This window comes from Urocampus carinirostris, chromosome 10 (assembly GCF_059441175.1).
Source record: "Urocampus carinirostris isolate Australia breed hairy pipefish chromosome 10, RoL_Ucar_1.0, whole genome shotgun sequence".
NCBI lineage: Eukaryota > Metazoa > Chordata > Actinopteri > Syngnathiformes > Syngnathidae > Urocampus > Urocampus carinirostris.
In genome coordinates this window covers 12,398,297-12,411,765 of record NC_142358.1, presented here as the reverse complement: position 1 = coordinate 12,411,765, position 13,469 = coordinate 12,398,297, and the positions used below count along the sequence as shown (strand labels likewise).

At 36.8% G+C, this 13,469-nt stretch overlaps 1 protein-coding gene across 1 annotated transcript in view; it reads left to right on the top strand.

Annotated features, from left to right (window-relative positions):
- Positions 1–1,665: 1,665 nt before the first annotated feature.
- The window catches only part of nxn (nucleoredoxin), a 64,421-nt gene continuing 52,617 nt past the window's right edge, over positions 1,666–13,469 (top strand). The window contains exon 1 of the mRNA XM_088345667.1: positions 1,666–2,230. Coding sequence (XP_088201793.1) covers positions 1,922–2,230 — 309 coding nt within the window. The 5' untranslated portion in view covers positions 1,666–1,921. The remainder of the gene's footprint in view (positions 2,231–13,469) is intronic.

Sequence of the window (13,469 nt, the reverse complement as noted above, 5' to 3'; positions counted from 1 at the left end):
TATTATTATAATTTAGGCCAGTTTTCTAAGTACTACCTTGTATTTCTTTTTTTTTTTGCCTTTTTATCCTGATAGTCTTTTCTCCTTTTTCTCTTCAAAGTCTTTCCTACTACTTTTACCTGGAGTGCCATGTCTAATCTCGCTGCATTTTTTGATTTGAACAAATTTATTGACACTAATAACAGCAAACAAACGATGTGAGGTTTTAACAACCCTTCTCGACAATCTTAACAGCAATCAAGCATATTCACAATTTCGTTATATAACATCTTTGATAGTGTCAATAGATCCGTCCGGTTTGAACAAATTCATTGACACTAATAACAGCAAACAAACAATGTGAGGTTTGAACAACCCTTCTCGATAATCTTAACAGCAATCAAGCATATTCACAATTTCGTTATACAACATCCGTCCAGACCAAAATCGATTGTTTTTTAGGTCTGAACAAATCCACCGACACCAACAGCAGCAAACAAACACGACAATCTCAACATCAAACAACCATATTCACAAATTTGTTATATCTGACAATATGACGTGACAATATGACGTTTTAACATTTTTTCCTGACATTTTCAACATCAATTAAACCAGATGAACTCCTTTTAAGTGGGGCTAATGATGGGTAGACGCCTACGAGTACTTAAAAAAAAACAACATTTATATATTAGTTCGTATATATTGGCTTACTTTTCTAATCAATGTTGTTTGTTTAATAAATGTTTTTTTCTAACCACGAGAAAGCGCTAAATACTAGATCATGGGGCTCCAACGTGGTCAGAAAATATCTCACCAGTGCTATATCATTTTCTATTTAAATTATTATTACAGTGATGTACTGAGTCTATTTATCCCTACGTCCAATAATTAACCTGATAATAACACAGTAACAATATGATAAGTTTTTTATTTTAGAAATGCCTATCAAACTGTGCTAATTAGGAACTCTCAGCTTCAAAAAGGTTGGAGACCCGTGTTCTACACAATCAGTTCAGGGTGTCCCCTGCCCACTGCCCGAAGATAGCTGCGATGGGCTCCAGCACCCCGCAACCCTACTGAGGATAAGTGGTGCAGATAATGGATGGATATTCTTAGTGTGTTTCAGAATGTGTGAGATCGTGTTGATTTGCCATATAACAACACAAGTCCATTTTATAATTGTATATAATTGTTCTCTTGATAAATATTTGTCATTTTTATGTATATAGTGTATTTGTATTTATCATTTTGTCTTTTGGTGATTTACATTGGCAAATTATATATATATATATATATATATATATATATATATATATATATATATATATATATATAGTGTATCTGTATTCATTATTTAAGCTTTTTATATATATATATATTTACCATTTTATGTATATTGTGGATTCATATTATTCAAGCATTTGTGCAATTGACAAATATCCCTACCTCTTTAATTCGTGATAAATATGTGACTTGGCAGTTTTTGGGTCTGGTAGGGGCCTGGGGGTGGGGTGCTTGGAAGGGGTGTTGCCCAGGGAGTAATTTAGTATCGAACCGCCACTGGTCAGATGGTTTAAAGAATGGAAAAGTGGCAAGGCAATTTGCCCCAAAATAACATTTCCAAAACCCGTGACCGAGGAGTGAGAGAAAATATCAGCACAATTGAGTGTATCGGAATATCGACACCCAGTATCGTTCCCGAGGACACCACCAACGAGACGCCTTCAAGTGCGGTGCATTCCTGTGCTGGGTGCCTGCGAACCAAGTCTCTTAGGCTGGGGAGACGCACCGCGACGCCTCGCCTCGCTCGTAGGGGGCCCGGAGGAGCTCACCCCAAAAAACCTCAAACTCACACTTGAACCCGCGGCGCTGGGCGGGACGCGGGGTGGTGTGAATCGTCGGCGCCCCTCAGCGGTTCGGGGGAACCTCAGAAGCGGCAATGTCGGAGCTTCTTCTGAGCGTGCTCGGGGAGCGGCTCGTCAACCGCGAGAAAGCCGAAGTGGATGTGCAAGCGCTGGGCGAGCGCGTGTCGCTACTCGGTCTGTTCTTCGGCTCCGGCCTGAACGCGCCTTGCCGGCAGTTCAACGGCAGCCTGTGCGACTTTTACGGTCGATTTAAGAAGACTTCAGAGCACCGAGACCAACTGGAGGTGGTTTTCGTCTCATCGGACCAGGAGCAGAAGCAGTGGCAGGACTTTCTGCAGGAGATGCCCTGGCCCGCCTTGCCTTTCAAAGACAGACACAAAAAGGTAAGAAGAAGTAGATCGTTTTTGTGCTTGGGCGTTTTCATTTCAGGGGTCCAGATTGCATCTGTTTTCCCTTAGATTTCATCAAATAGAAACTTGAACAATTTAACTTGTAACACTTCAAATCAAATCAAAAGTAAAGCAGTTTTCAGCCAATAAATTGCTAAAGTGCCGTATAAAACATTCAGTGTACGATAAGAAAATTTAAGACCCCTTCCTTTTTTCCACCCAACATCCCGAAATAACACATACACGTATACACACAATGGTTAAAATAAAATAAAAATAAAAAATCAATTATCATACAAATGCGATTGATAAAATAAATCCAATTATGGCAAGGCACAGACTAACCATGTGAGGAAAACGACCCAAAGGGGGCAATGAACTATCACAAATAGTCTGACTCATAAACATAATTACTTTTAAGTGTATTTTGTTCTTCTCACACGTCCTGTTAAAACGCCTAAAGACAAAAGATTCAATATTTGTATTTTTCTTCTTTATTTTTAAAAAGGTTTAGAAGTAGATCGTTTACAAGCCTGGGCGCTTTCATTTGGAGGTTGAGATTGCAGAACATCTATTTTGCTTAACATTTAATTGAATAGAAACTTATGCAATTCAATTTGAAACACTTAAGAAATCCTACTCCACCCCAACAATGAATTATTACTAATAATCTGACATGTAAACAGAATGATTTAGAATTTGTTTTTTCTTCAATACCTTTGTGGCTAACATGCCAAATTCTTACACATCCTGTAAATCGCCAAAAGACAAATATTTAATGTTTCACTCGCTGTGATCAGACATTGTATTTTTCCTCTTTATTTATTAATCCATATAAAATTCATTATTTATTGGCTGGCAACCCAAAGCACTGTCAGTTAGTGCTTCCCCCTTACATGCAAGAGTTCAGTCATAGAGTTCAGACAGACAATAAACACAATGAGCATAATGTTCTGTTTAGATGCCACTGTAAATACGCACATATTTATGATATATCTTTTATTTATTTAACTCTCTTATCTCTTTGCATTTTTACCCTTTTATTTTATTATTTTTACTTGCACAAAAGTTATCCTTGTACAATGACTTAAAGGCCATTCATTCATTCAACATAATGACAATTTCTTTCTTATTTTATCTTTCCCTAAACCAAACTCGACTCTCGAAGCAAAAGACAAGGAGACAAAAAGGATGCATTGATGCACAAAAACAACGAGGTCCATGTAAATAAAAAATATATATTTTTAATAAAAGCAATGAATTTTAAATAGACGTATCTATATGTGAGCTTTAACTAAGAACTATGTTTTGATCTGCTTTCAATATATTCTGCAATTAATTGATACGAAGTGATGGTTTTAAGCCTCACATGAGGGGTGCTACACTGCAAATTTCCATTGTTGTCTTGCTTTTCGGTTAAGAAGCGGCAGCAGCACCATTGTCCTGGCTTCTTATTGAGTTTATTGCAAGTATCTGTGTTATCGATAAAGGAACCATTGTGGAAGAATGTTGTCGATTTTCCTATTGGTCAGAGATTAAGCAATCCTTGCTTTTTATATAAGCTTCTATCATTGCTTGTACATTATTTTATTTTTCAAAATGGTATTTTGTTATCAAATGCAGCGCTCGGCAATATTTCAAACACGAGACACGTCTAAAGCTTAAGTTGCATTCATTTTTACTCCCTTATTAACATACGTTATGCACAGTTATTATTTTTTTCTTCTTTTGTATTTGGCGTTACTTGATTTATATTTATGTCTGCATTATTGCAGCTCTTTTGTCCACACCTTATGATGTAAAAGAAATCATCAGCTAGTTTGAAGTAATAAGAATATTAAGAATAAATAATATGGAACAGGGACACTCTTTTGACTTTTTTTTTGAAAGCTTTGAAAGTATTTTGTCATCCATACATCCATTTTCTGTGCCGCGGGGCTGTAGCCCATAATACTTTGTCATTAAAAAATGTATCATGAAATGTACCGTAATTTCGGGACTATAGAGCACACCTTATTATAAGCCACACCCACCACATTTCGAGAGGAAAACCGATTTTGTACTTACACAAGCCACACTTGTATATAAGCCGCATGCGCCCACATTAAAAAAATGTAATACAAAATTAACCCAGACCCGACTTTAAGTCTCGCGATTGTAACTGAATATCCTTCTTTAAAGTACACATTCCAAAAATCACAGCCGACTAAATGAATGTAAAATGATACCGGTAATTAATGTTTGATGCAGACCGGCAGAGTCCGGGTCCCGTTGAAAGTAATCCAAAGAAAAAAGTGTATATTTCCAAAGGTAAGGGTGGGAAAAATATATATCCACTATTGTCCGCCGTGTCCACAAACACTCACCTTTACCGGTCCCCACTTCCCGCCAGCCCGCGTTTGTTACGCCCCTTCTTTTTAATTTGCCCATCCGAAAAATATCAGAATAAGTGTTCAAAATAAATACAAATAAATACATTACAAAAATATACATTTGCAAAAACATATTATACATGGTTACACATATTTACAAAAAAAGACGGTACACCAACAGAGTTTTCAAAGCTTTAATAATAATAATATAACTTTCATCCCATACTGTGCCTGTGACAGGTAGCAACACGCTCGCAACACAGTAAACGGGTCTCTTAAAAAAAACATACTGTACTTGTAACAATCACGGTAAACCGTCCTCATCTTCCTCCTTACAACTGAAACCATCAAAGTCGTCTTCCTCAGTGTCGGAAAGAAACAGTGTCATAGAGACGTTGTCCCACGCTCCCGCAGCCTCACTCGCGCTGTCACTGTCGCTGGTGTGCCCTCCTCTCCGTCACGGCTTTTCGGAACCCGTTGGTGATGGTGGATTTTTTGATGCTGCGCCACGCTGTCAGGATCCACTGGCAGACTTCCGAAAAAGTTGCCTTTTGCATGCGGCCAGTTTTAGTGAAAGATTTCTCACCGCTAGTCAAGCCAAGAAGTTGCAGTCTTCCTCGGCGCATATATTCCCCCGGTCTAAATCTTATCTTTTGTACTAGAGCGCCTCTGGCGGCCGTTAGAAAAATTTACATAAATTGGCCGCATCATTGAATAAGCCGCAGGGTTGAAAGTTTGGGGAAAAAGTAGCGGCTTATAGTCCAGAATTAATAATAATATTTTTAGATTAAGAAATCTGCTAACTATTGTTAAACAATATACCATATTTTCCGGACCATAAGGCGCACTGGATTATAAAGCGCATCTCCTTAAATAGGCCGATGTGTAATATTTTTCAAAAACAAGTCACACTGGACTACAAGGTACATGGAATTGAAAAAAAAACGCAGAAAGAAAATAGTTTTTCTTTGAACATCAATGCCATGAAACCTATCCACCTAAAGGAATTGATTATAAATTGTAACCCTATATTGTAGCGTTTCATTGTTCTTATAATGTAATTTAGCATATTTTTCGGACTATAAGGCCCATTTTAAAAATTCTCGCAATTTTTCTTTTTTAGGTGTGTCTCATAGTTTGGAAAATACAGTATTTATCTATCTTAAAATGGATAACATCAATTTAAATTTGATTCGTTGTTGCCCCAATATAAATAATTTGACAGAATGTCATACATGTCATTATATATATATATATATATATATATATTTTTTTTAATTTTATTTTTTTTTTTTTTAATTTCATTTTTGTCGACTAAATGGCTTAGATTAAAACACATTCTATTTCAGTATTTTAATAGTATATACAGTACTATATTTTTTTGTATGAGACATTATTATCCTAAAAATGATAATTGTATTTATTGTCATTGATAACAACGTAGTGAACTTTGTTTTTAATGAGATTAGACATGGCACACCAGGATAAACACTTCATATAGAATGAAAAGAGAGAAACAAGATTAAAAGAGGGTCAGACTGAATGGGAAAAATATATACAGGATAGTGCTTAGAGACTGGCACTAAGTTGGAATCATAGTGCAATGAAAAAGAGTGTAATAACACTTAGCAGCAACAGAAATCCCCAAAAAGCCAGCACATGATATATCATTACCCAATTTTATACACAATACCTCTTTTTCGATACAATTGTCAAGATATCTAAATAATCGTATTCATGCATTTACACAAACTATACATCTTTGTGTTGCACAAAGCATTCAAGATAGAAGTCTTATTTCAGATGTTGTTCCGTGTCAGAAGTTAATGATGTGTATGCTATTAACAGGACTAGTCGGTGGTTTCTGTTGTTGACCCAACGGTCATGTGACCACCTCAGGCCTCTATCCAGACTCTCCTTTTTCTTCAGCCCAGCTTCTGCACTGCAGTTTGTCTTCTATTGTTTACACCAGTGCCCTGCACCCCCTTTTGGAATCTCACACTGTACCTCCTGTTCCTGCTCGGGGCCCTCTTTCGTTATCTTGTCTCCTGGAAGGTTATCTGGGGTTATCTATTCAGTCCTTCCCACTGTGAGAAACGTGAATTATATTTTAAAAAATGTAGTAGTACATCAAATTGAATTCAAACAAGGTTTAAAATGCACTTTAACAGGTACATTTGGCAAGTGTGTCTGTCGTGAGTAGATCTTTGTCAAACTGGCATCAGTAAGGTCGTTTTGTGTTGGAGAGATTTTGTTTGAATGCGAAGTTCAAACATCACAGTTCTGGGAAGATGGATGATGCAAAATTATGAGGGATCTTTCATAATTTCCTTGTGTGGGAGGTGCATGGCAGTGGACTTGGATGAAATCCCAAGAAAATAGTCGAGGTGAATAATAGGAAAAAGTAGCTTTAAATACTATTTTGACTGAATCATGAACTTTCCTGGACAAATCTTTTAAGAAAACATTACCTAGAAAGGCTATCAATTTTAAAATGCATAAGAAGTCAAATAAAGATACGTCAAGTCACATTTATTTGTATAGACCTTAATCACAAAATGTTTCAAAGGACTGCGCAGGTTACAATTACACCATCCCCCGATCTAAAACCGATATGAGGGCAAGGTAAAACCTCAGCATGAGGAAAATTAGAAAGCTTGAGAAGGGGCCTTACAAGTGGTAATCCCCCTTCCAGGATGACCATGATGAAATAGATTTAGCATTGGGTAACAGTAAAACACAAAGATACAAGAATGAATTGGTTAGTCCGACATCTAATTGACTATTGAATTAATCCACAACCATCTATTATATTAAATAATGGTTAAAATGTTAAGCTCGTCAGTAATAAACATTTGCCACATTTTGTCTTAGAAAGCCAAATTGTGTTGAATAACAATCCAAACTATTTAGGTCAACATTTTGTGTATTATATACTTATATTGTATACTATAAAAATCTTGAATTCATTCATTTACTGTCGGCCTATTCAAGTAAGATGTGTCTTTAAACACATTAATCCGACAATGACAGTGAATGACTGGATACTGTCCTTTTCAATTATTGACACACGTTTGTCTTGAAAATGTAATATTTGTGGTTTTGTCTTTCTAGGAGTTTAGGGTATGTGATCTGAGACCATTTATCATAGCACCGTTGCTTTTTTTTTTATTTTATTTTTTTATAATTTTAATTTTTTTGTGTGTGTGTGCATGTAATCTTGCTTTTCATTATAAATCTTAGTGAGACTTTAGCCTTTCTCATATATTTAGAACTCTTAGCTGATTATGGTGTTCAGGAAACCAGCAGAGGTGAAAAGAAGATGTAGCAATGTTATATCTGACTCCGTCGTCATCAACTCAGCACCATGAAAAAAAGGTCAAATAATTGAGGGGGGTTAAAGTAATACTTGAACAAGTATCTGTAGTTATTTTTAGGGTCTCTAAGAAATTGATCATTCTGGCTATAAAGACGCTCCCCTACTTACGACTATTTGACTTACGTAAAATGGTAGATACGAACATTTTTTTCGGGAGGTCGAAAAATATTCGCTTCTTTCCGCCGCTACCGGCGTGTGGCGCTGAGAGATTTCACCCAGCATGCACCCGCAAGTAAAAAAAAAAATCTGCTTCCTCTTTCTAGTTCATGTATGTTTCCTTCACCTGCTCGTAATGCCACCGCTGCCACCAATGTAGCGTGTCGTTTTGTGTGGGTAATGGATTACTCCTCGTTCATGAAAAAATACGTTTACGGTCTCTTTGGAGAGCGACAACCGTCAGCACCCGTTAATTGTAAACACACCAAACTCTCTCCAAAACTAAACTCTCGCAACAACTCTCGCGACAATCGTTGCCCCACTGACATCATTCATGCGCACCTAACATTCTACGCCTACACTATCTCCAGCGCGCTAAGAACTTTGACATTTTTATTGTTTAATATCTCGTGCATCCATTCAATATGGTTGGTGTAAAGAAGAGGCAAGCCGTTTCTTTTGAAATAAAAGTGGAATAAGAATGATTGATGCAGTTGAGAAAATGGTTGGATCACTTTTTTTCTGCCATTTTTTACCATGGTAGAGGTAGGTGCCTAAGAAATAAGAAATAAGCTTTATGGTAGAGTGCATAACAGTTTCAATACGAGCGATTTGAATAGAAAAAGGCAAAATAAACATGTTACCTGCTCAAAAGTGATTTGTATACGGCGTGCATTACCGTTGTATTACATTCCCAACAAATGCAAGACAAAGTGGTTTTGGTTATATGTTCGCCATTAAATTCCCTAAAAGTCATATAAAAGTTAGATAAAACGAGGTAAAAGTGGTTGTAGTAGCGAGGGGATGCAAATCTCGGCAAGGATGCATTTCTCGGCATAACGCTGGCTCGGCAGCTTTTATACCCGTGGTCCACACGAGAAAATGACGCGGAAATGACGCGATGAGGAAGCGGAACAGTCGCCGGCGTCTGTTTTGCGGGCATACCACTGATGAACAGCGGGTTGGCCAATTTTGCGCATTTTCCATCGCGGGCAACCACGGGCAAAAAAACCCCGCAAAATTTTACCCGCGATACAGACGCAAACGGCTGTGTGACCAGGCCCTAACTCTTGAAGCTCATCTTCCAAAAGTTAGTTAAACTTCACGTTATTTATATTTATAGAGCATATTATTTTATAAAGTGTTTATTTTTTTTAGTATGAAACATCACAGGTTACTTATACAAACCTCAAACATACTTGCATAAACCATAAACATACGAAATATAGCGCCGAACCAACTTACGAAAAAATTCAACTTACGAACGGTGGTCCCTGAGTAGGGCAGCGTCTGTTCCTGTATGTTTAGAACAGAAACTCTTGATTTGCTTTAACAATTTGGTGTGAAAAAAGAGCAAACTTTAACCTGGTTTCTGACACATTAGCGGTCAACACGACTCGTAAACGCATATTGAATAAAATTGACAAAAATTGAAAATTAAGGAGCAGATGATTTTTAACTTATTTCTGGCGTAAGATTGTTACCCGTAAATGTAGCCCTGGAGTCACCAATTTTGTTTTTTAACTCAATGAATGACATTGACATCTGAAGTTCTCAATTAAATTAAAGCTAATGCCAATAACCGTAAACTAAAGTGAGTTAAGTGTGGCTGATGGATGGGATCTGATTTGCTACTTAAATTTGACGATTGCATTCCAAACAGATGAGTTACAAAATTTCTAAAATTTTGAGTGTTTGTCGTCAGATAAAGCGTATTTATTAATGTATAACGTGCACCCGTGTACTTATAGACCTATTGGTAATTTTTTGTTTATTGAAAATCGGTATAAAAATTTTGTTTCACTTTTTTTTTTTTTAGCTCAAACTAAACATTGTAAGTGAGAGACGTTAAATATGTGTGGCCATGTTTGTAATCATTTATTGACAATGTAAACCACAATTGCAACTTAAAAATTAACAATAGTTATTTAATGTCCTTCAGTGTTTGATACATCATCAGATACACCGAAGAGTTGTTTGTCTCGCCTGGCTTTTTGTGTTTATTTATGTCTTTCAGGATTACTTTCTGTTTTCTCCACTGCCTAATATTCATCTCTGGTTCAGTGAACTTTCTGCTTGCTGCTCGATTTCCGTAATTTTTAGGCTTTTTATCCTCAACTTTGAGCTTGATAGGGGCGTTATATGCAGAAAGTTTCTCTTCACAGCCTAAGTTACCATCTAACATATACAAATATATAATATAATTGCAAATATAAGACTGTATTGAATCTTATAACTCTTAAGACATTGGTGATTGCACCAAACAGCAATGCTCAGGTTTAAGTGTTAGCGAGGTGAATCAATAAAGAAATGAAGAGGCCTCTGCGCACGAGCCATTGAGAATTACCATAATTATTAAAGAACGTCGACACAAGTGATTAAGATATTGTTTCTAAGAATAGACCATATGACTATTGTGGGTGCTAATAAAAATAGTCTGATGAGAAAAAAAATGGGATATCTTTTTGTTTGTTCGCCGTATCCATGGTGGTCCATTTTTTTTCAAGATTTGGCGCTTTCACTGCCGTGGCCCAGGTTTGTTTTCCGTTGCATTCAATGTTTTGCTATGGTGGTCAGCGATATTTTTTGACTAATTAATCATTGCACAGATACAGTAATGTAATACTGTAAAACCTCATGTATTTCGCGCAACCAAACTTTGAGTCCTGTTTTAGGTGAAAAGAAATGCTGTTATACACAAATTAATACAGTAGCAGCAAAGTTTTGCCAAACGGACGTTAGTGATGCCCAAGTGTGTGGTTCTTGGCATTGTCTTGACATGACTGTTATTTTTGCTGGAGTCTCGCCTACAAATCAATTAAGAAACCGCTGCCAATAGAGCGGCTGCTGCAGTTGGCGCTCTCTTCGGCAAAAGAAAGAAATTCTTGTTCGAGCCCGGGCCCACCGCACCTCCATTATGAGGGCACAGGCAGATGCCCACATGATACCATCTTGGAACCGCTATGATGGCCCAAGAAGGGCCAAGTACATAATGCCTCACTCAAAAAGCAGCTGTAGTTTGTCTGCGCTATCTAAAAGCAGCAAATCATCCAGCCAAAGATAATCTCATTTTGGCCTCTGTCTTGATGATTACTTTTTGAAAAACTGCACACACACCCTTTGGAGATTTGAATAAGCATCATTGTTTTACTGTTATTGTTAGTATTTGACAAAAATGGCAGCATCTGGAGCAAATTGGAATGGGCATTTTTCACATTAATGTGGATTACTCCATTCGCTGGATTTGCTGGGGCAAGCTAATGCAGTGAATTGATCCCCAAAAAGAAGTCCAGTTTAGTTTTCAGATTGGCAGCTATTGTTCCATTAAATGAATGTGATGATTCCTCTTGCCAAGTTTTGGGCATAAATACCACTTTGGAGAATAGAAATTAATAGACTAGCATTAAAAAATGATGCAACGTATTCTGCACTTTACATTATCATTAATGTCAATGTGAAAAAAGTGTTTATCAACTATGTTAATTATTTCTGTGATCACTATTTGGATTAAAAATTCTCAGAAATATGTCCTGTTATCAGTAAATATTTTTTGAAGTTTCTGTGCCTCCTGATAAAAATATTATCTTCATCCTGAATCCATTTGTTTTTCCGATGTCGGAATTGCTATAAAATGATTAGCTATATATTGTAGGTCAATGGTATCAGCCTCAGGTATCGAAACTCATTACAGCAGCCAATACCAGTAGTGGCTGTCCTCAAGTGGCCGTATAAAAAAAAATTGAAACTCAAAGGTGAGGACTGATAAATTTCATTTATTTTAATGCCAAATAAAGGGACATTGTGTATTATTTATAGAATCTCGGTGGTAAAAAAAAGAAATAATTCCTTAAAAAATATAATGGATTTTAGAAAATAAGCAACAATACGTGAACTGTTCTATAAAAATTTGTATTCCCGTTGGTTAAGAAATTTGTATTTATTTTACATTCCATGAGGCTTACTTAGAGGTAGCCTACTTGTTTATCTGCCATCCATGAGGCTCATCTAGTAGTAGCTGATATTTTGGTCTGCCATCTTACTGGTAAGGGTACCCCTCAAAAACAAAAACCTGGTGAAAAGCCTGGACAAAAAAATGAGAAGAAAAATGCTGTGGTTTGGTTACTTTACTCTCCATAGTGTGTAATCTTCCTTGTGCTTTGTAGCACTCGTTTTTAGTGGCACACACCAGGAGTCTCTAGCATGGTGCCAATGAGCACCTAGGTGCCCCCTAGGGACAGCTGAGGTGCCCGCGGACCTTTTCTAAAAAGATGGCTCAGCAGTTCTGGGTCAATGTTATTTTCTCTAGTAAAATTATTCTTTAAGTTGTTGACTAAGTCCATTTCAGCCTTCTTCCAATAATTAGCCTGGTAATTATAGAATAACAACATAGTGATAACCTGGTGCCCGTTGCGGTGCAGATACTCCCCTAATTACGAACGACATGCGTTCCGGACGATCGTTTGTGAGTTGAATTTGTCCGTAAGTAACGTCAGTGCTATATTTTGTATGGAATGTATGTTTAAGGTTTATATAAGTATGTTCAGGATTGGGTAGGGTTACTTTAACTTGATTACTTTCAATTACTTTTGGATTACTCCAATACCAAATATGCAGATAAAAGACAAAAGACACTAAATATGAATACAATTACTTAATTTTATGCAGGCTTGGGGGGTAACGGAATACATGGAACGGCAAAAATGATGTTGGCAAGCTGTTTGGCTTTATTTTCATTTTGTTTCTGTCGCATTTTATGTTAGTTTTGCCAGAGATCAAAGAGATCAAAGCCAGGAGAGAAAGCTTACCACGTGTTGGGAGTCATAATTTTATTCATATTTAGTTTCTTTTGTCTTTTATTAGCATATATGGTATTGGAGTAATCCAAAAGTAATTGAAAGTAATCAAGTTAAAGCAACCCTCCCCAACCCCGAGTATGTTTAAGGCTTGTAAAAGTGACCTGTATTGTTTTGTACTGAAAAACATTTATTCAAATAATATGCTCTATAAAGATAAATAAGGTGAAGTTTAACTTACTTTTGGAAGATGGGCTTCAAGAGTTAGGCTACTTGCTCCTGCGTGGTAGAAAGTGGCCGGAAAAAAGCAGTCCCACCATTTTCTCAACCCTATCAAACTTCCTTATTCCACTTTCATTTCAAATGAAACAGCTCGCCTCTTCTTTACACTTTACTCCAACCATAATGAATGTATGCATGAGATATAAAACAATAAAAATTTCAAAGTTCTTAGCGCGCTGGAGATACAGTACATAATGTTTACAAATGAAGTGGGACTGTGACAGGAAGAGGAAGCCGGATTTCTTCTTCAG